Source organism: Dermacentor albipictus, chromosome 3 (assembly GCF_038994185.2).
Source record: "Dermacentor albipictus isolate Rhodes 1998 colony chromosome 3, USDA_Dalb.pri_finalv2, whole genome shotgun sequence".
Classification (NCBI taxonomy): domain Eukaryota; kingdom Metazoa; phylum Arthropoda; class Arachnida; order Ixodida; family Ixodidae; genus Dermacentor; species Dermacentor albipictus.
In genome coordinates this window covers 148,863,902-148,887,678 of record NC_091823.1, presented here as the reverse complement: position 1 = coordinate 148,887,678, position 23,777 = coordinate 148,863,902, and the positions used below count along the sequence as shown (strand labels likewise).

Below are 23,777 nucleotides of genomic sequence, written 5' to 3'. Positions count from 1 at the left end.
TAAATTGTACCACATAATTTTCGAAACAACCATCCGATCTTTCAGAGAAATCCATCCGATCTTCATGGAAGTATGTTTACGTGTTATTCATGCGTACGTGCTACGTGCTAATGCTTGTTTTTGCATATTATCTTGCATATCTTTAGCGCTTAAAAAATGAGGTGTAACATGGCGGCGCTCTTTCGATTGCCACTTTTCTCACTGAGTTTTTCCTCTAGAGTGAGTATACTAACTCTATGCTTGCGGGATGAATATATCGGGTGATCCATAAAACGCAGATTTATCAAGTGTAGCGTACCTTAGGCAAATGTGGCGATAGGCTCGTTCCCAGTCATCTTGAAATATTCAGAACGCTTATTAGAGTTCACGTGCGTAGATAATTACAGCAAATATTCAATTTACTAAACGTTTTTCATATGTGTATGATATAAGTGATCAGTGAAAATGCCTGAGAGTTCGGTCGGAAACCTCCTGACACAGCTGTTTCTACAAATTCATCATTTGCGTGGTTTTCGCAGAAAACGTGAGAAATTAGTACAGAAAAATGTCATCGCACATTCGGCCACCTTGACTCCCGCGATCTCGATATTTTCACCAAATGGCATCCGCATTTAACAAAATTCTTCCAACAAGCTTTGGTGAAAGCTTGTCACCCATGAAACGCAAAGGCGGCCTTCCATCACAAAGGCGGATCTGATTATACGGCTCTCTGTCTTACTGCATGCCATCACTAATCGTTTCCTGTGTTGCCTGTATCCAAGTCGGACTTCAAAGCATTTTCCAGCGCAGTAGGGAAGAACGACGGGGAAGATGAACATCCAGCTACGCTGGTATTGCAACGCACTTCAATGCGAAGATTGCGTGTATTTTAAGGCACACAAAAAGACTTTCAGTGCACTCTGCTTGATCCATTACGTTTTTTTTGCTTTATGCTTTCTATTGCATTGTTTTACAGAAGACGTCATGGTAGCTTTGTGGCTATGGCGTTTCACTCTGGAGCGCAAGGTCGCAGGTTCGATTCCGGTGGGGACGGCCACTTAGTTGGAAGTGAAGCAACGTAACGCTCGCATTGTATACATTACGTGCACTTTCGAATATATAATGAGCTGAAGCTGAATGCGAAAAAAGCTCCTTTGTTTCCATACGGTTAGGATACATGTGTTTTCATGGAAAAAAAAGACTTTCGGTTGTATTCGCTCGAGAGATATATTGAAAGTAAATCACCCAGGACCAACTCCATACAGGGCCCAAGGAAGGAAGGAAAAAGGGCAGAAGCAAAGCTAGGGAGGTTAACCAGTTTAGCTTAACCGGTTTGCTACCCTACACATTGTAGCAGGATGGGGGGATGAAAGATGGGAAAGGGAGAGAGAGAGCACATAGCACAGCACACACGTCGTCAGTTAGAATCTATCACTCTTGCGTGGTACGTGATATCACTGTCACAGCTGCTTGTCCAATCCCGTCTCTTTCAAAAACCGCAGTAGCCTCTTTGTCGCTTTCAGCTGCGATGTCTTCTGTCGGCGGCATGTGAAAATCGTTTCGAGTGACAATGGTCTAGTGTCAAGGTGCGCTAGAACGGATGACAGGGACTGTCGCTGAACATTATATTCAGGACAGTCACACAGAATGTGTTCTAGCGTCTCCTCGCAAAGACAGGCATTGCGGAGAGCGTTGTCGGCCATTCCAATGCGAAATGAGTAGGATTTCGTGAAAGCCACCCCTAGCCATAAGCGATAAAGCTGAGTGGCCTCTCTTCGGCGAAGTCCAGTTGGCATACACAGATGCATCAAAGAGGGCAGGTGACATACAGGGCCTAAATGTACAAATTTATGCACACAGGGCCTAAAGGTACAAATTTGTAAATGTTCTAGTTGCGTCGAATCTTCAAGCGCTCAATTTGACAAAAAGCTTTTTCTGCAAGAAATCCTACTTTTTTCACTGTCGAGGCTTGTTTGCTCGACAGAGCGGAGAGCGAACGAAACGTAAAGATGGCCAGCGTCACCATAGCTGAAATTTAGTTGCTTAATTAAGATTATTTCTCTACCGTCCGAGCCGAGTTGCACCCGCTCCTATTAATCTGTAATCGTCTAGTGCAGCGTTTCTCATATCACGACATACAACCTCAGTATATGGGAAAGTGTTCTGTTTGACTAAGTTTTCTCATTCTTCATTCGTTTAGGTTTCACGTTCTACGAGTAAGTACACTTATTCAAATATAATGGTGGTTCTTGTTCCTATATGCCTTGACCATGGAAGCCATCATATTTGCTAAAAGCTACTCCTGTAATGGCTGTCATCAATGAACAGCTGCTAAATTTTGTCAAACGTCCATTTACTCTGAACTCTCTTGTTAAATTAAGTGTTCTAGGTAATATTGTGAAGGTACCCAAACGTTCGTAGGGATTTTTATCACTCTTACAAAAACCAAGGAATTGTTTGGTGGTATGGTGACTGGAGAAATGGTGAAACCAGCCAGCCCTTGCCCATGCTGCTAGCAGAGCGCTCTCAACACCAGTTTCGGTTCACTTCAGAAGTGCAGTTTACCTTGTAAGCTAGGAAGAGGGATGAACACGTCCGTCAGTACGGCTCAGCATAGTCGCTGGACTGCACAGAACGGTACGCATAAGGAAGGATGGGGCATTGGCGTGGGTACAGAGAGGCCAGAGTGTAAAAACATATTACGAAGAACGAACCGCGGTTTCTATTCAGTAATGCGTCTGGCATGCTTTAGCAGTGTTTGGAAGTGGTTGTTTTTCGCATTGTGTTGCACTATGTGTTTTGGGTCATGCTGCTCTTCCACCGTTCCGTACGCCTAGCGAGAGCCAAGTAGTACTTCGAGCGCCACTTCCTCATGGACCAATGAGGAACTCTGTTAAGCATTTGGTGTTACTGCGTCCTGTCGCAGACGCTGCGACCACAGGCACAGCCTCTCCAACGACTGCATCTTATACAAGAGACGCAGCATCTCAACAACAGTGTCTCATAATTGTAGCTGTCACAAAGAACGAATGCAAGAACTCTACCCTTAGCCCCATGCAATGCCACCAACACCACCATGCACTACTACCGATACCACCGCACAACGGCGCAGAATTTTTCACCGCTCTGTTCGGCTTTACAATCTGTGCGATCAAGCCGCGAGAACGGCTACACTGTCACAAGCAATTACGTATAGTTCCCAGAAATGCTAAACGCAAAAAAAAATATCTTCCGGCAGAGCCCGTCCGATGATGACTGTACAGAGGTGCAACTTTTTTACCGCTCTATTTGAGTGCACTATCTTGACATCGATAGCGCAGTCAAACGAAGGCAGATAACGACGGCGCCATGACGACGAAGAGATCACCATAGTAAAATGATCTCGATGTTATTAGAAGTCAGCGCGATGAAGGTGACCTGCCGGAGAGCATGGGTCTATTCGCATATAACAAATATTTTGCGTGGCCTTGTAACGTTATCGTGCCCTTTGGGCACCTACACGACGTCGCTCTGCCAACTTTTCTTTCCTGAGGATCCGTTTTAGCGGCACTTTTAACTGTCCGTTACACGCCGCCGCGATCTTGGGCAAGCCACCGCAAGCTAAGTAAGGGAAAGCGGACCAATCGCAGACGCCGGCACCTCCCTCTTCATCCGGTTATCTATTTTCAGTGCGCTGGATCACCCCCATCAAAACCCTCTACACCTGAGCTTGCTCCTCGCCTCTTGTCAGCCAATTAGATAAGAAAAAACGTTCAAGGTAGGCAATGCTATTCGTTTTGAAAGCAAAGAGAGGTTGTCTCCTACAAACGAGGAGGGCGTTTTATTGGGCTGTTGAGGAAATGGTCTGGGGCTCAGTTTATATCTGTGACTCTTGGAATATTTCAGCTGACGCATAGATTAACGAATAAAAACCTGTAGAAGCACTTCTGAAAACGTTATATGTCTGGTTTGGCTGTTTTCAAAACGTAGCTTACTTACGAAGTGTATATTTCGATTAAAATGGGGGACATACTGGGGGAGGGGAGGGGATCTGCAAGTAAATTGATATGTAGGTGAAATGTAGGTTCAATGAAACTCGCTAAAGCCGAGTTTTCCGCCTGTTTAAAGGCGTTGTAAGAAATGCTTACGAAGTTTTCAGCTGCCTGGGAGGACAAGTTATGACAGGGGCCATTCTATGGACGACTCCTAAAAGTTCCAAGTCTGTAGGATTTTGCCTGTTTGAAAATAGTTATTCATTTAGACATGCAGTTAGTTTTTCAGGTCTTATTGGTGAACTATGCGAGGCTTGTTGTTTACATTTCGTTGAAGTACCACACACGTTGAGGTTTGATTTAGGTAGGTTGATTAGTGTCTTTGTACAAAACTTCTTCAAGCATTCTAGACTGTTACACTGCCGTTATCCCAAATGTTTTCGAGAGTCCTAAGAGAACTGTGAAAGTCACTGAGTTCCCATCCAGAGAACATTGAGGACATGTTGTTCGTAATGTGTTCGTAAACTTCTACGTGACCTACCTTATTAGATGCTGTGCACATAACTAGTAAACCCTCGTTTTTCCTTATTTCCATGCCGTATACGAGCTCCGTAGTATATACGTTTCCCGGGCGTGCTTGGCTAACTGAAAGAGTCACTTTGTCCGTTTGAAGAAAATAACTGTCACGTGATGAATGGTGTGCTGGCAAAATTCACAGTGAATGCGTTAGTTGCAGTAGTTTTGAGAAATTACGTGCGCAACTGCTCTAGGTCGTTAAGAGCGTGCCTGACGAGTGGTGTAGAATACATGTCCTTCTCCCTGACAGAACTACAAATGCCACCAAGATCACATTTAGGGACCGTTGCAGGCTCATTACCGTGACCCATAAGCAAAATATTTGCGGAATGTGTTAAGACGGATGTTTCTCTTTGTTTACGTTATTGTTTCCTTTTTATTGCGTTTCCGCGCTTTTGGGTTTTGCTTTGAGGCGGCTAACTGCTCGCGAGTCCTCTTTCATCCGAACGCGCTCCTCGGAAGGAGTTATTCGTGCCCCACCTTACGTAGTAGTTCGCTTACGTTACTCGGTAATGCTTTGCACCAAATGGCACACCTCTAAGAAAAAGCGCCCTTTGTGATTGACGGCATGCAACTTTGTGCATTTCTCTAGCCTGCATGCACTCATTAACGATTTCTAAGGTGAAACGCAACAGGAGTTTAGATTGAGTAGGCATCCTTTTGTACTCTGTTGTTCATTGTGCGGTATTAGGCCGATTATTCACGAGGAAGGTGAAGATCGAAGTTTGAGTTCTTCAACTTGGTGCAGAAACCCCGGTCGTGGGGCGGCGCGACGGATTTCAACGTGTCATTTTCTATTTTGGTTGCTTTGGCTTAATAAAGGAACTCGAGTTTTTCTAAGCTCAGTCAATGGCTTTTTTTAGAATACATTGTAGTCCAACTTCAGCGATTTAAAGTTACTAACGGCGAATTCGGCAAATAGGTGCGCACCGGTGCGCACTCGGGCGCCATTTCATCCAATCAGCGTCGCCACAGGGGGCGCGCCGGTGCGATGTGCCCAATTCGCCATTAGTTTAGGGAAGACAGCAATACAATTTGTGACGTCCTGGTGAGTCGGGGCGGAAAATTCACCGAGGCGTCGCCAGCCTTATTTCGTTAACACAACTCTTGTGGCATAATGATCCTCCTTGCATCGCAATAGTGGTTTTTTGTACTGCAGAGGGGGAATTTATTGATACGGCTCAAATTGTTATTCCCAAGTATTTGGCGCCGCTTTATTGTCACGCGCTCACTCATGTGCATGAGACTGATGATTACACGCTCGGCAAGTGCGAACTGATCAGATAGTTCGTAGATCACTTTGCTAATTTTTGATACACTGTCTCACATTTGTTTTCGTATCGTAGACAGAAGAGAGCAGATGTGCTGGCCACCTTCTGCGTGGCGTTGGCCCTGCTTTTCCTGATTATCACGGCCACCTTAATCCTTATTCTACTGTCAAACAGTAAGTGTGTACCGTATGCTACCAATGTCTCCTAACGTTTTGTACAGTGGCATTAGAAAATTACTGCGAAATGTGGTTATAAGGAAACCACAGACCTTTGTCACCCAGGTACATATTAAAGCTCTTCTGAAGCAAAAAAAGTATAAAGCTTGTTGGGTTCTCCTCCATACTCTTGGGACAAAAAAAACGACACAACACAGTAGTGCAAACAATCACAAGGGCATTTATTGCACCTTTCATAGATCAATGCCTGCTAGCCGAGTTGCTGTCCACAAAGCATGCCGATGGGCCCGCGACAAATCTAGAAGTCCGACTCACCCGCGACCGGACAGCGAGTGAATATGTTCGCCCCATCCTAGATCCCAACGCCTGGTCGTTCGCGTATACGGTCAGGCCAACGATGGCGCGTTCGAAGACGGCCACGCGAGACGGTCTCACAGAAGCGTGGGTCGGCGCACACGCGGCACAGCACGTTCGCACTGCTTGCTGTCTCGACCCAAAGAGAGCAAGCGCCTTCCTTTCGGAGCCCAAGTAACCTCGCCTGTCGGCGGCGTTAGCAGCACAACACTCGCGCCATCTCTCGCACTGCGCCCCAACCACATCGACCGCCGCGGGCATCACGCAGGCCACGCGGCGAAGCCGCATTACAGAAGACGCGCTATGCGGGAAAAACATCAAGGGACGCGCGAGAGTCGCGCGTCCCCACAAGCTTTCAAACGAGAATTCGTTCAATATTTAAACTCTTTCTTTTAGGGTTTGAAGGAACCACCGGGTGCACTTGGCGCTTTCGTCGGCTTGATAAATAAAAAAATAATTGTGGAAGAATGGGGAGGGAGTGGAGGCAATAAGGGGCTGGAGACAGGCACGTACCCAGGGGGGGGGGGCCGGGGGGGCCCGGGCCCCCCCCGAAATCAAGTGGCATACCCCCCCCCTCCCCACCCACGCCACCACTCCTCACACATCCCTAAAGCGCCACCACATCAATGTTGAGATTCGCAGCTGTTCATCGGTCAGCATTATGCTGCCTTTTTCACTCCTTTTAGATGGCGGTAGTTATCGGCATCTCTTGCAATGTGAAGGACAGTTTTCTCGTAGATTCCGCAACCGCGCGATTAACTCGACATGCGTTCAGTTCTCACCATCTATTCAACCGTCACGCGCATAGCTGTTGCTTTTGTTAGTTCAACCTTCTTTGTTTAGGCTGATACTGGGACCAGGAGAGGGATGCGGCTGTTACTCAGCTGGTCTGTACTCTCATGGAACGAGTTATCCCTTTGCTTCATTGTTTCCTTGAGTTACGGCTCACCGCGACGCTGGCAGATGCCCGGAACCATATACACGTGATATGGGTTAGATAAGGTGGGAAATAATATAATGTGAAAGAGCGTCCTTCATGAAACCCTGCAGTAAACCTTAAACCCATAAGCAAGATGACTGTCGCCCGTTATCTCGTCTGTTTTTCCCTAACTGTATAGCACTTTTCGTGCAAAATTGGCAACCGGAAACAAACATCGCAAGGAGTTGAGAAATCAAGCGATCTACTAAGGGAGAGAGCCAAGGCAACAACCAAACTGCAAGCAAAAGCGAATAATAAAAAAAGTTGACCGTTGTTTATGAGAATATTTATGGATCAACATCTCTTTATTTAAAAAGGAAGTAGAGAAAACGCCGCTGGAAGAGGAGAACAATTACTTGTTTTGAATGACGCTTCCACAGTTATTGGTCGAACCGCCTCACGTAGCCACTTCTCTGCTGTGCTGATGTGGGTGTTTTTCTAACCTTTCGTAGTGAGCGCAGTACGTCCAGAATCGCAGAGTTCTGCGCTCTACGTGGTTGTATGGGACTGGCGGCCGCACAGCGTTACGCAATTTGCGGAACTGTCAAAACTGATCAATAAGGCGAAAATAACTGATATTCGAAACTATAACATGAGAAAGACTGAACAAGCCGTAAAAAACGAACGCAGCCTGAAATCAATAAAAAAGAAAACTGGCATAGGACAAACCATGATGATGATAAACCACTAAAAGATAAGAAGGATAATATCATCAGCAATCTCGAAGATATAGTAAAAGCAGCGGAAAAATTCTAAGCTGACCTGTATACAGTACGAAGAGGAGTCATGATAGTTCACTTAGAAACAGTAATGAACAGGATACAGAAACTCTCCTATAACTAGCGATGAGGTCAGAAGGGCCCTGCAAGACATGAAACGATGAAGAGCGGGAGGATAAGGTGGAATAACAGTCGATTTAATCAAAGATGGAGGAGACATAATGCTTGGAAAACTGGCGGCTCTTTGTACGAAGTGTCTATCGACTGCAAGAGTCCCAGAAAACTGGAAGAATGCAGACATTATACTAATCCACAATAAAAAGGAGACATTAAAGAATTGAACAATTATGGGACCACAGCTTGCTCCCAGTATTGTATAAAATATTTACCAAAATAATCTCCAATAGAATAAGGTTAACACTGGATTTTGTCAACCAAGGGAACAGGCTGGCTTCAGGAAGAGATACTTTACATTGGACCACATCCATGTCATCAATCAGGTTATCGCGAAATCTGCAGAGTACAATAAGCCTTTCTATGTGGCTTATATAGATTACGAAAAGGCATTTGATTCAGTAGAGATACCAGCAATAGTACAGGCACTATGTAATGAAGGAGTACAGAACGCTTACGTTAAAGTCTTGGAAAATATTACTACATGCGTGAGGTATTTGGTTGTTTGAACGAGGCGCGTATGCGCCATCATTCCAGAAATGAGGAGAGAGGACGAACTGAGCCGCGCTGTGAATCTAACCGGTCAGCGCTACAACCGTTGTTCTAAATATAATCCGTAAATAGTTTCTCGTCTTACTGACTCGTCTTTCGCGTTAGAATATCTACAGAGGTTCTACAGCTACCTTAATTCTACACAAGAAAAGCAGGGAGATACCTATAGAGAAAGGGGTCAGACAGACAGGGAGACACAATTTCTCCAAAGCTATTTTCTACGTGCTTAGAAGAATTCAAGCTATTAAACTGGGAAGGCTTAGGAGTAAAGATCGACGGCAAATATCTCAGCAACCTTCGGTTTGCCGATGACATTGTTCTATTCAACAACAATGCAGATGAGTTACAACAAATGATTGGAGACCTTAACAGAGAGAGTGTAAGAGTGGGATTGAATATTATTATGCAGAAGATGAAGATAATGATAAATAGCCGGGAAAAGGTACAAGAGATCAGGATGGTCAGTCGGCCACTAGAGACTGTGAAGGAGTACGTTTACCTAGGTCAATTAATCAGAGGGAACCCTGGTCATGAGAAGGAAATTCACAGAAGAATAAAAATAGGTTGGATCGCATACGGCAGACATTTCCAGCTCCTGACTGGAAGCTTACCATTATTATTGAAAAGTAAGGTGTGCAATCAGTGCATTTTACCAGTGCAATATGTCCAGTGCCAATGCATTTGCCAGTGCATTTCCCAGTGCATTTTGCCAGTGCATATGTGGCAGAGACTTGAGAGCAAGTGAAGGGCCACGCAAAGAGCGATCGAACGAAGATTGCTAGGCATAACGTTAAGAGAGAAAGAGTGGTTTGGATCAGAGAGGGAACGGGTATAGACGATATTCTAATTGACATCAAGAGGAAAAAATGTAGCTGGGCAGGTCATGTAATGCGCCGGTTAGATAACCATTGGACCATTAGGTTACAGACTGGGTACCAAGAGAAGGGAAACGCAATCGAGGACGACAAAACACTAGGTGGAGCGATGAAATTAGGAAATTCGCGAGCGCTAGTTGGAATCGATTGGCGCAGGACAGGGGTAATTGGAGATCGCAGGGAGAGGCCTTCGTCCTGCAGTGGACATAAAACAGGATGATGATGATGATGATGACGACGACGACGACGACGACGATGATGATGATGATGATGATGATGATGATGATGATGGAGGTGGTGGGCCCCCCCCGAAAAAAAATCCTGGGTACGTGCCTGGCTGGAGAATACACTTGGAACAAGTTTCGTTTGTGCAAGACTTAAGTTCATTTATTGTTTCTTGCACGTAGTTGACACAGAACAAATGAGTGGTGATTTCATGACGGTCGGCATTTGCATTGGGTGTCTCGTTTTCGGGTAAAGCCCGATAATGGCTGATTTTTTCACCCAGGTAAACTTAATTGGGCTTAACCAGATTTTCCTCCGAAGTGTGCTCCTGAGAAAAGGATGATTGTAAATGGACGCGTTACAAAACATATGAATGACGCCCCCTTTTGAGAGCAAGTAGCAAACATGTAGTATTCATTTCAATACCATTTAAATACTGTACACGCCTCGCTTTCACCTAACTGCCATACGTATATAAAATTATGTGACACTCTGCGATTGACGGCGTTGACAGACCGAGAGCTTGTTTATATTTTAGTAGCCGTGTTTACATGAATGCGTCAATGGCCTGTTATATATCGCATTACACGCACTTTACCGACATGCAAACTGCGGTATTGCGATACATGGCAGGAATAGACGCAACGCTGACGTTGCTCTGCATTGATACTGGTATCTGAGATGTAGAGAGGATGCTTACCGAACTACGTTACATTCAAAGAAGGGTGACTGATTCATGTACGCATTCTTCTAATATTTTATTGCAGGAATATATATTGGGAAACAGTAGAAAGGCCGAAAGGCCCAGGAGGTCCAGTACGAAAGGCCCAGGAGGTTCCCCCCCCCACACACAATATAGATACAGAAATGGTCTCAATGCTCTACGTAAAAAGCGGCTTGCAACAAAAGGAAAAACACCAAATCTTTAAAGCATTCCCGTGTGCAAAAATTTTTTACTCGCTTTTTTTTTATAAAAAAAGGCGAAAAGCGCAGAGAACAATTTGAGGAACCAATCGCCGAATCCATCTTTATTTCTTGTTTTTGATAATTCATTTCTTTTCGTTTGTGTCCGAAAGGGGACCAATGTTGCTTTTGCTTTTTATCAGTATGTTCTGCACTTCGGCCTGCCAGACAACAAAAGCGCCTATTCCTCCACGGTTTTCATGCTAGGCCACAAAGTATCCGAGTTGCCCCAGTTTGTATCTTTAAAAAAATACGGTGAATTTTTACCCCCCTAAGGTCAAAAAATGCAATACAGGAACGTACATAAGATGTACATGCATGTCAATCTGAATGGTGTCGTCGAGTGCATAAGTGAAATTGAGGTTGTGGCGGAACCCCGTAGGGTCGAGATGGAAAATGGTGAAATAAGACACCAACAAGAAAATATTTAGTAAGGTTAGGTAACCTCACGAAGTCTTTTGTGCTCGGTATTATTTTGATTTAACCAGAGTGTTTGTGTGTATGAAAGGTCATTCGAAAACCAAGAATTCCACGCAGGCACGATTGGGTCCCGTGTAATTTGTTACTGCATGAATTTCATACCCACAGATCTAGATTTGTAGACTCCCTGCAGCAGGAGTCGATAAGCTTTCAGTGACCCAAATCGGGATCACCCGACGTTAGCGAGCTCCCGTGATGCACCAAATCGATGGCGACAATGAAATTATCCATCGTCTCCTTGATTTGACAGGCGCTCCCTTGTTCGTAGAGTGTAACTAAATGGAAGGTGGTCACTTCTGTCTCGTGTCCATGTCTTGGCAAACGCGCATGCAGGTTTTGGGAAAATGCCGTCGTCATCAGCGTCTTTAGCGCCGCACCATTTTTCTCCCAATAAAGACGTTTTCAAGATGGATACCGCGACTAGTCTCAAGAAAGTAGCCACGGTTCCTTTCTATTGTTAAAATTGATATAAATTATTTTAAGCCGCGTGCAGTTAGTCATAGTTCTTGTGCGCGTTTCTCGTACGCATGGAAAGCATATGCTATATTCAATTTAGCCTCTAATATGCGTGGCTACACTTTTTAAGAGTAAGGTTTACGTTGAGGCCAACCGATTCCTCCTATTGCCATTACATGTAACATGCAGTAATGCTCCAAATAGGCAACCGCTGAAATGATTTCTAAAATAAATGTTGAGTTTAGGGGTGAAATCTGAATTCCACTGAATCTGTAAAGCAAAACATCGATTTAGGACTTGACATGTTCGTAATACCTTGCCGAAAATTAGAAACATCCAAAAAACCCCACTAAGTCAAAATTTGTGAGTCAGTACCAAAAACTGATATCGCAGTTCTGTGAACCTCATCTGTTAATGTACATGACGCGGACAAATGCTATTGAAGTTACGTACCATATATGTATTTACGAAAGTTTCAGGAAGCTTCTATTTCGATATACACTGTGATGCATCTCGTGTCCGCTTGAGAGTTTAAATGCCACAAGGGGTGCAATTTAAATAATTGTTTAGTAGTTAATGGTCCTTCACCGTCGCTACCTCGTGAGAATATCATTGTTTATGACTGAATTACAAAATTGTAAACTCAATGGTTCATTTGTTTTCAAATTTTGTGGTGTTGAAAAAAATGCGGACTCAGTTAAAAATCTACTTTCTACAGTCGATATATCTTAACTCTTTATTTTACGGGCAACGAGCCTCATCAAATTTTGTGCGTTGAGTGCCAAGCTAACCGATTCCAGCTTTGCTATGTATTTACATGGGAGGCGCGTTGAGGTAAATACTTCCCCGTTAACAATAACAACTCGTAAATGTGGCAGGAAATGAACTGAACGGCTACTGCCGCCCAGTCACTCAACAAGAACAATGATGCGCCAAAATAAATCGTATAAAACGAGGGAACCTCAATGCGCAGTACCTTATCGTGAAAACTGAAATGATGAGCTGGGATCAAGAATGCGGGTGCCACGAGTACACTGCGTCTAAGTCATAAAAAAACGCGTCTCATGGCGTAAAACATGCTTTGAGCTGCTGAAAGCTGCACATTCCCAGTTACGGATATATTATCCCTATTTATTTTACGTGCACTCCCTGCGAACGAGAGTATTCCCTTCATGTTTAAAAGGACAAACACGAACTCGCTCGACTCACGGCTACAAACAACGAAATCAACTACAAAATTAGTCAATAATTGTTTTCGTTTAGTGTCCTCATTCTGCGAATTGTGCACCATTGTGCCTTATGCAATGACGAGGAGTGCCTGTGTGGCTGTTTGTCTATCCGTCTTTTTCAATACAAATTGGATAAAAGTGCCTTCCTTCTATCCTCAGTTAAGAACGAGTGTGCCGTCCATCCTAAAGCAAAGTGACGTGTTGCTAGCAGGGCCATTCGTCTGCTTTCGCACATCTTTTGTCATCAATGGTGTCCATGCAGGTCACTACAATACGGACATCTCTATAGCCGACGAAGTGAGTCCCAATATCGATGGAATGGTGGTTCCACGAGATGCTGATAGAACAACGAATACTGCTACAGGTACGGCCACTGCAGTCACAGACCATACGACCTCGCCGCGTAAATACTCTATTGCAGCCTCAGCAATGGAGAAAAGTGAAAGCTTGTCTTCGCGCATGGGCTTTTACTATGAAAAATGAGTACATCGGCACGACGCATTTACATTGCAGGCTGCTGGATCAACGGATATATTGATAACTTTCTGCTTAAAGAAATTCAAACAAAGCGTAAACCACTTAAGACAGATAAAACATTCAATAGGAACTCTATTTGTGTAAATTTATGTGTAGTAGGGTATTTATTTGCAAAATAAATGAAGCTTCAATTTCTTTTTTTCTTACATGCGGAAGTCGCAGTGCCCGCACGTCAGTCCCACGTCGTGGTTCAAAAGTAATTTTGCCGTATTTGGGTGTTTTTAAATGTTAGAATGTTTAACGTGTCATATTTCGAGAGAAACATGATGTGTTATCTGTTTCATTTTAATTACACAGCAGACAATTTTTACCGAAAGAAAAGAAATAAATACGCATGAGCAAAGAGAGAGAGAGGGAGAGTGGATAAACATTTTTATTGGGTGAGTGCAGCTTTGGAGAGCCGTCCTCATTCCAGAATGCCTTGAGATTGAGCCGCGTCTTGGGCCCTCGCAATCAGCCGTTGCTGATCCTCGAGGTCGGACCTGGCCAAGGCCCTCTCCCAAAGCTCATTAGTGCGGCAAGGGTTCGGAGTATTTTATGGTGCCGCTCTGCAACCCCCTACTATGTCCCTGAAGAACCTGGGCTCTGCGCAGAAGCGGCACTGCGGAGAGAATTGTGTAGGGGCTCGGAGGTGATTTCTGGTTGGGTGGGAGAATGTGTTAACCTATAGAGCTCGGAGGGATCGCTCCTGCTCTCTAGGTAGTGACTTGTGTGGGGGTGCATATGTTCTGCGGGTTAGCTTGTAGTGTTGTGTGATGTCTTGGTACGAGATTAAAGGGTGCATGCGCTCGGGTTCAGATTTCTCGGCGTCGGCTCGGTGGGTCAGATCTCGAGCCACGTGGTTGGCGACCTCGTTGCCAGGAATGCCTTGATGAGCCGGTGCCCAGATGACCATGACCGATCTCGTTGGCGGCTTTTGATTGATGATTCGGAGCGTAGTGGTATGAATTCTGCCGCTAGCAAAGTTGCGGCACGCCTGTTGGGAGTCGGTCACTATGACTTCAGCCCCTCTTTGGGAGAGCACGAGGGCTATGGCCGCTTCCTCGGCTTGGAGGAGATTGTTTCATGTGAGCGAAAACGCCGTCAAAGTCTAAGAGGTTGGGGCGAGCTGACGTGGAAATATTTAGGGCGACTCTCCAAGAAAGGAGACGAAGAGAACATCCGCATCACGATCGACGGGATGACCATAACGCCAACTACGCAAGCACGTATCCTGGGTGTCATCTTCCAGAACATTGACAAGGCGGGGGCGTCGATTGACAAAATCAAGGTTTTGTCAATCGAACAAATTCGAACATTATCAGAAGAGTCAAAAACAGACAAAGAGGATTGAAGGAGGACGATGCATTGGCGCTCGTCCAGGCCTTCGTGAGGTCGCGCATCGTTTACGCGGCGCCGTACCTCAAGTTCCTCAAGAAAGACAGGGACAAGTTGAACGCCATTATACGCAGGGCAACCAAGATAGCGCTGGGCATGCCGAAGCATTCTTCCACGGACAAGCTTCTCGGCATGGCAGAGCACAACGACGTTGAAGAGTTAATAGAAGCTCATCAGTCTAATCAAAGTGTTCGGCTAAGTCAAACTTCGGTGGGACGTCGCGTTCTTGCCAAGTTGGGCTGGCAAGAGGCAGAGTGGATGGGAACATGGCCGTTTTCCAGGTTGTGGGCGCATAAAATCGACAGCAAGCCGCTGCCTCGAAACATGAGGTTGGGTCGTAACGACGGCCCCAGAGCGGCTTGTATAGCCGCCTTGACGGAGACTTTAGATCAAATAGTAGATGAGGAGGAGGGGGTGACTCCCTTCACAGATGCTTCTTTACCCAAGTTTTCATCGAAAACTACGCTGGTAGTTACGACGCGGGATGTGCTCGTAACCTGCGCCTCCATCAAGACTTCTTTTCCGGAGGTGGCAGAAGAGCCGCGATAGCGCTAGCAGTCGCGCAGCCCCAGGTGGGAGAATTGTGACTGACTCGCAAAAGGCGTATAGCAGCTACAGAGAGGGGTGGGTGTCTTTTGTGGTACGAGATATTGTCAAGAGTAAATACGACCTACCTGACAGGAAAGTTGAGTTGATATGGACACCGGCTCACTCTGGGCTGGAGGGCAACGAACTTGCCCACCATTTCGCCCGAGAGAAGGAACACCGGGTAGAGGAAGGTGAGCCACAGTCCATAATTTGTTACAGGGACTTTACGAACCATTACAAGACAGAGAGGCGCCGTTACTCCGATGCTCACAAATCGCATAGCAGAGAACGGCAAGCGATCTACAGGCAGATACAGGTAGAATCCTTCCCGCACCCTTACCTTCAAAACAAGATGCACCCGGAAAGATACGAGAAGGAATGCAATTTCTGCAAGACTCAGGCACGCTCCAACACGGCATTGGAGTATGCGATTTCATCAAGGCGATCCCCCCAACTCTTACCTGCCCCACTACCCTACCCAATCCCTCATCCGCCCTTACCGAGCGATGGGAGACCTTGCTAATCAGCCCCGCCCTGGAAGACCAGCTCGTCCTGATCTCCATGGGCCAGGTGGCTAGTGAATCATATGGGTCCCGTGAAGAGGCAACCACTTCCATCGACGGCGTCTAAGAAGATGTCGAGCTCGGCTCAATAAAGTTGTTTCTCTCTCTCTCTCTCTCTCTCTCTCCAAGTGCCTATAGTTGTTGCCTATTCAAGCTGAGATAGCCTCTCTTATTTTTCTATAATAGATAAGAAAGATACTTTAGGTATTCTAGAAATGTAACCTACTGACGGAGCAGAAATAACATCTGTCTTTAGAGTCTCTTCGACTACTTTTTTTTCTAGAATATCACGTCAGTGTTCACTGAACTGCCTACTATCGGGAGGCCTCGGTAGTAATAAATGAAATTAAAGGGCTATACAACTGGCCAGGATGTGTTGCGAGACGTTGATAGAAACGCAATGACGATTTAAAGTGACAGAATCCAGCACGCTGTCGGGGATTTAGTAGGAACTATAATTTTAAATTGGTAAAGAATATCTGAAAAACCAGTAAGTGGCGAAGAGTTCCACCGCTTTTTCCGCGTTAGCACTTCATTATTGGACACTCTGACCAGTAGATTTCCATTGCATTAAAAAAGTGGGTGCCATGAAAGCTGGTCGTCTGTCCGTTTAATAATGTACTGTATTTGTGAGAAACTCATTTTACTTGTGGTGGAAGCAATTGATCAGAAATGTCCTAAATGTTATTCGCAAGTAATGCAGTGCGCATCCTGATGGTGTATGGGCTCAGATTAACAAGAAGTACTCCGAATGTATGAAGCCAGCTACAGCAAACAAACAATGATGCTCGGGACAGCAGGAAAACAAGGACATAACACTGATTCGGACATATAACATAGAGCACGCATAAACTTGTAAATATGAAACCAAGGGCAGGGGTGCTATGCAGGATGCGCCGAGTTCCTCGTTCGCCCAAATTTTACCCTAGTTCGCTATACGGCAGTCAGTGAACGGAGATAGCATGGAATGCGGAAAAACAGTCGGCAAAAGATCAATGTCGAGAAAAACTCACATATTGCCCCATAATCACACCCTGCGCGGCAGATTGCTTCCGCGTCTAAGGCTGCGCAAAGAAACGCTACAGCGCCCCGAATTGTTGTCAACGTGTTGTCCCAATTTAGCAATACCATGACTGCCCGGCTGTCTATGCGCATGCTTGTCCTCCGTCGAATGCGAACAGGGCACATGCGGCGCTTTCTTGCATCCACAGTTTCCCTCAACGGAATACGGTAAAACACAACCAAAATATTTAACATTTTCTTTCTTAAACTGTGTGTTTTCTGTTTTGAATGCTATAAATTTCTGACAAATAGATATGAAGCGCATTATTAAAGTTTGCACTTTTTGTCTCGAGTGACGGCAGTGAGGCGGAAACTTCGCAACAAATACATTCTCGGGGGTCGCACGCGCGAGGGAGCTTATACGGCGAGCAGTCGCTAGGGGTGTTGCTGCGCTCTTCTCATTAAGGTCAGTCTTGACAATAATCCGATCGTCACCTATCCATTAGGGGAATGGGTATGCAGCGCCCCGACACAGCTGTTCACCGTAGGAGCTTCACTGAGGCAAACAAGGCCGCCGATTTACCAACTAAAAATGACGCTCCACCCATAGAGAAGCAAGCAACGGTTGTCGCTTCAAAGCGGCGGTGCGGTATTTTAGGCTCCGCAGTGATGCAGCACCATGGAAATGTACCAGTTTATCTGTGCGCACGATGACTCCTCGATGCAATGCGAAGGAGAGCGTGCTGTTCGGCGACACATTTCTTCGCACGTCATCGCTTGCCCAGTGAAGGTGCCTCCGTGCGCATGGACGTATTATTTGAGTCTTGCGCACGCCAAGGTGCTTGGCGATTGCCTCTGCCAGAGCTAACAGCCATTGTAGAGGGATATCGTAACGACACCGCAGCAATAGCATTTAGGCTTGTGAGTGCTCTTGTGTGGAGTTGTGAAATGAGACTTCGAACGGAGGAAGGTGGTGCAACTGTTTAGTGCGCAGCGCTTGTGACAAAGAAATTCCATCGCGCTGGGTTGCGAGCGATTCTCGAAGCTGACCGTGTTTGTGCCACAGCGGCTCCGAAGCATCACTGATGACGGAGTAGCCATCTCAAAAGACAGCTGCGATACGTTGTAGTTCGAGAACACTACGCACTCCTCAGCATCGTCGTCCACCACGGCGCATCGACGCCTTGCAAGCAGCTACAGTAACGTGCCGTTAATTATTTGTTGCTCGCTATGTCGCCAGAATGCAGACAATGAAACCGTGCTGTGGAGCCTTCACAGCCCGGGAAGATAGATGCATAAGCCAGCGACAGTGCACGATTTCTTTTTGGTAGTGGTGCTCAGTGCATCACCGACGACAGTGCGTTGTGAGTGTTTTATTTCGGCGGTCAAGATATGCCTCGCATCTCAGAACCGCATCACTTTTCCCAAAAATAAGTTGGGCTTGGCCAACCGTGGTGGGTACGGGCACACGAGTTACATGCCTCGTACGGAGTGTGACGTATGGTTTTGATGGACAGGTGATCTCGCGGCACACTCGTACATTGGGAAACATCCCCGAGTGGAACTGGGAAACATGGCGGGGGCAGCAGCAGCCTGTGTCATTGCATCCAGCGGCAGCAAGCGTCAATATGTGTGTCTGGACTTGTCCACCTAAATGACCGACGGAAAGTTTCAGCGTCATTTTCGCCTTTCCAAAACGTCAGTGTGCGGACTGTTTGATGAGTTAAACGAAGGCACTCATCTGCGGAGCAGCGTGACAGGCGTATTACACTTTCCGAGCACAGTTTGGCGTGACCGTGCTGCAGAGCAAGAGTTAGTGCGATCGCTTCGGTTCGCTCCTGCTTTAAGCGCTATGCGGACACCGTGCTGCAGCACCAGGTCAGGTCCGATGGCGTCATAGGAGTACTGGGGCACCTGTATGGGCCAGGGGTTCAACCCGCCGGACCAACCAACCTGCGAAGGCGAAGTGGTCACATTATACAAAATGATTCAGAATGAACGCCAGGCTGCCTCCCGGTGCAACAGGTGCCGAAAATAGCTGTAGTTATACGGTACCGCTGCACTGCACCGGCAGAGAGGCAAAGCAGTTAAGTTCGACAACATGGACTGCCTCTGCCGTCCGAACGTCCGCCACTCCAGGCGGCAATTGGCTCACGTACTGCGTGAGCAAAAGCGTAGGCGTGTGGCTGTTGAAGGAAATGACCGGCGACTTGTTTCCTTTGTCGGAGCGTGCCATCGCCGACCGGAGGAACTAGGCCCCTGTGGTCGTGAGGGACGAGCTGCAGGCGCGACCCCCACTCGTTGGCCCCGGGAAGATAGTGCAAACTGACTAGTGCGTTCTTCGCGGCAAGCAAAAGTACAATCGACGCCGCCGGACGATGGGCGGCAACGTTCCGCCGAGCCGCAAAATTATGGCGGTGTTGCAGATCGGGTACCACGGATCTTCGGCATTGTCGACGCAATCACAGGGGAGTCTACTTTTCGAGGTCGACCGACGAGACGCGGCAACGCGAGGCCCCATTATTGTAGTCTATCTTCAACCGGAGAGGGTTATTCACAGTGAAGAAAAGGCCCCACACAAGTGTATCCCAAATTTAGTGGATGCTAACGGGGCGAGCCTCAATCTGCATTGCGAGACACGCAACCATAGCGTGGGACGTTGTGAACCCCATCACGAGCGCTCACACGCAAAAAAAGAAAGAACTTGTCAAAAAGGGAAGCGCCACCTCGTCAGCGACGACTACAGGGCAACTGCTCCGCTATTGGTGTCCCACCTCATATGGACGTGATGGCGGTCAATTAACGGCCACATGCGCTTTAGAGGACCTTCCTTGCGTTTGCTAGCAGCCATGGATCTCTCGGGGCTACTCAGTACGACGACTCGTTCCGGCAGTTGTTAGAAACCATCGCTTGGCGCTACATAGTATGGAGTGCATCACAAAGTAAAAGCAAAAAACCCCATAGTTTTCTGACCATGGGCTTGTATGAGTGTTTTCCAGCATTCCTACGTACATACACGGTAAGCGAGCGCAAAACCAGTTCCGCGTTAGCCGATGCTCACTTCGCTTCGCAGCATTACTTTAGCGCGAGCAACGAGCGATCTGTTGAAAGCCCAGTGCGAAAACCAGGCGCACACCAATTTGCGCTCAGATATGCGAGCGCAACCAGGTAGCCAGCGTAAAAGTGCTGTAACGCGAGACGTAATAAATTACAAAATAGTCTAATACCCTCTGAGTGTACATCTTGTAAACATTAAAATGCTCATAAACCACATTAAATTGAATAATAATACCGTATTTATTGCATTTAATTTATGACTCCCTTGTGTATGTAATGTGCATGAAATGCGCTCAGTGGAGCGACAAATAAGTGAAAGAATTCACCGACCAAGCAACGACCGTATGATCACGTGAAGCCCAGTTTGTCGACCGCCCATAAGGCAACGCCCAATGGATGATAGCCACCCAGAGTGGATCTAGATAAAGTAGCGGATCTGGAGGCGTGCGGAGTGACAAACTTTGTCTTGGTGCCATTAGTTCTTTCATCTTGGGGCATCACCACAGCACATGAAGATTGCTAGTTTCGCAACTTCGGCGCATCCTGCATAGCACCCCAGATGGCTTCAGTTACCTGTCGTGCAACTTAAACAGTTTTGGAGTGTTGCCCTGGGTATTACGCGTGTAGTAGCAGCCGATGTGTTGTGCAGGGAGCCGATGCGGTGTCGGTCCGCTTTGAGTAGAGGGGAGTCGAGGTGTGGTTCCTGGACAGCCTCGTGGCAGCCGCAGTCATGTTTTTCTGATTAAAGCACGGGGACGCAAAACACGGAAACGGTGGTACCAGGGTGTCAGAATGTTTTGCTTAACGTATAGCACTCTCTGGAACATCGGGTATCCGGCGACAAAGAAATCTACCCAACGACAATACAAAGCGTGTCCGATGCACGATGTATCACCGAGACTTCCAAGCCAATTCAGTCGCTCGCTGCGGCTACCTCAAACCTCACGCAATCACGTGAGGAACCGGTCGAGCCACGTTCAAGACAATAGAGAGATTCATTTCTTATAGTCGCCTAAGCAGCACCACGATTGTCACCTGTTGTGGCGGCAACGTCGAGAAGCCCAAGCACTTCGCAACTCAAGCACGCGGCCTCGAATTTGATCCGCGGCGTCATAGCAGTAAAAGGATCCTGCTGACCACACGCTAAAACTGATCGGTCCCGTTGCTTATGAAATAGGCCATCCACCGCCGTGCACCAACCATACACATTCACCCATGCACTTTTTCCAGTCGCACACACATCGAACGTCATGCCAAATTTATTACTGATCGAGTAAATTCTTTCACGTAGAAGGACAGGCATGTATGCACCAAACAATTTTTATATTTTACCTGTCGTTCTCGCTACGGCAAGCGCATTTTACAGAGCAGGAAAAAGACCGCTCCTGGGCAATACTATCATGCTATTATGTGTAAGTGTTTTTATCAAGGGATAACCTCAAGGGATGATAGTAGCGCTCGTCCTGTCGTTTTTCCGCATGTAGTCCATGTAGATCCAGTGCTATGACTTCAATAGATGCAACGAACCAACTATCCCAAAAATCTGCACTCCTGGATAATCTCTCGGCGACCATCACTATGTACGAGGGCAAATTAGAAAGTCCTTGACCCAATTTTTTAAAGCCAAAATATGACTCCAAGTGCAAAGTCAACAAATCCACTACCAGCGCTGAACCTTTCTTGGCCGGGCCTTATCTGCCGGTATCTCCGTGGCACGGCGCTCCAGTAAGTTGTTGAAGAAGGCGGTTTTGCTTGACACGTCAAGGGCGTGCCAGCAACAAAGTGTGATTCGTCTTCTATGGAGCAAAGGACGAGCGCCCATAGAAATCCAGCAGCGAAATGCAGCCCACGTATGGGTCAGGTGTCTCGCTTTGTGAAGTGTTTGGTGGCGGTGTTGTGAGTTCACAAGAGGCTGCGAAGACTCACAATGAGCGTTTAGGTAGACCACGGGCGTCGCTGATTCACAATAACAAATCACAGGGGCATTGCAGATTTAGTACTGAGGTGGTACAATGTCTTGAATTGGTGTAGCGACTATTTGCAGAAATAGTGTGAGCTACTTCATATTACCTCTATGTCCCTTATTTTGGCTAATAAAAATAGGGACCAATGCTTTCTAATTACCCTCGTGCAGCACTTGATGCGTAGGTGCGCGAAGGTCAAGCAGCCGTCTACGTTTGTTGAGAATTTCTGCTGGAGCGCATACAGCATTAGTTTTGCGAGGATAACAGCGCTGGCTCGGCGTGGTGGTTCATGCGGGCCCAACACTCAGACATTGTAAGAAGTGTATGAACACAACCAAAGTGATTTTTTTACATTAGAAATATTTACTCTTAAAACGATAAACTATGGTTGCACTACACGCCGACACAAAATATGACTCATCGCGGCCGCCAACATAACTCTTTAACCAACAAGCACGGTTCACGGTGCATATTTGTCTATTAAGCTCCATCTTTAAACTTGGCTCGTCTACCCTCCCAGAAGCACTGCTTGCCGTGCTGCTTCTTGATCTCTGTGTTAGGGTTTCGTCGTTGGGGTTTCACTCTGAAGGTGTAGGTCTATCCTTAATATAGAGGCAGTCTAAAAAGGTGGGCCGATCCCGAAGGCTCTGCTTCTAACCTCATTCATGGTGCTCTTCAACAACAACAACAGAAAGAGAAATTCTCTCAATTTGTTTTTTCTTCTCGGACGTAATCGAACCATCGTCACGTGTGCTCCGAAGCACAGCAGCCCGACGCTTTAGCGCACTGTGGTTATGAGTGCCAGCTTGAACTGAAGGATTAACACTTCGTGTGCGCAAGCACCTACGTGCCACGTATATCGGAGGCAGCACCCTGACTACACGGATGCAGCAAAAGTTGCCGCAGCGTGGATAAAAGAACACGCGAGAGAGAAGCCTTGTTGTTGTGCACGGCTTTTACGCACCAGCGCGCCACCGGTACAGTCTCGTACATTAAGTTTCATACCATAACCACTAGAGCAATGCTTGCGTTTCTGTCTACGGGAGCTGGGGACTGTTCATCCAGGATGTGAATTATTGCAAGTACATGAGATTAGCCTAAAGCTAGCCTTTCTGGCTTTCAACGGTTTTGTTAACATTTTCAGCAATGTAATGTGTAACAATTATTATATTAAACATTATTTCAAATTGTCCGATGGCAGGACTCGAACGCACAGCCGATAGCACATATGCCGGATATTCGGACTATTATGCCATGGGGGCATTCACCGACAAACGACCTCAAATGCCTTTATGAATTTATTGCCGAAAGCCAGTGCCTTGAGACGCTTGGCACGTGTCGATTTGGCCTACCTCGACAAGCTGCACCATTGCAATTAGTAGCGATTCTGCGTGTTCGAAGCGTCTTCTCCCCTTCTGCAAAAGTATAGATTGCCTTGAAATTTAGGACAATGAAGGTATATAAAGCATAATAAACAAACCCGCAAGAGCGTATGAATCGACAAGCACGAAGATTAGACTAATGCGTGTACTTCCCATTATTGTCGTGGTGGCTAAACAATTGCAGCGAAAGACTTCCCTCTAGTAATTATTGTAGGAATCTCTATGGTCTCGGAGGCAATGCCATCTCGGAGTTCATGCAAAGTTCTTCGCAAGCACTTCGAAGTGGTGGCGCTAGATGGCGCAGTGTGTTCAGAGAGAAGCGCGGGAG

The 23,777-nt window shown here is 46.5% G+C and overlaps 1 protein-coding gene across 2 annotated transcripts in view; it reads left to right on the top strand.

Moving 5' to 3' along the window:
• LOC135896685 (uncharacterized) overlaps positions 1–23,777 on the top strand; it is a 193,349-nt gene that overhangs the window by 94,653 nt on the left and 74,919 nt on the right. Inside the window, exons 10-12 of one of the 2 annotated variants that reach the window (XM_065425172.1) lie at positions 2,180–2,195; positions 5,873–5,970; positions 13,242–13,343. In XM_065425172.1, the coding sequence (XP_065281244.1) occupies positions 2,180–2,195; positions 5,873–5,970; positions 13,242–13,343 (216 nt within the window). The remainder of the gene's footprint in view (positions 1–2,179; positions 2,196–5,872; positions 5,971–13,241; positions 13,344–23,777) is intronic. The other variant, XM_070536163.1, reaches the window with a different exon arrangement.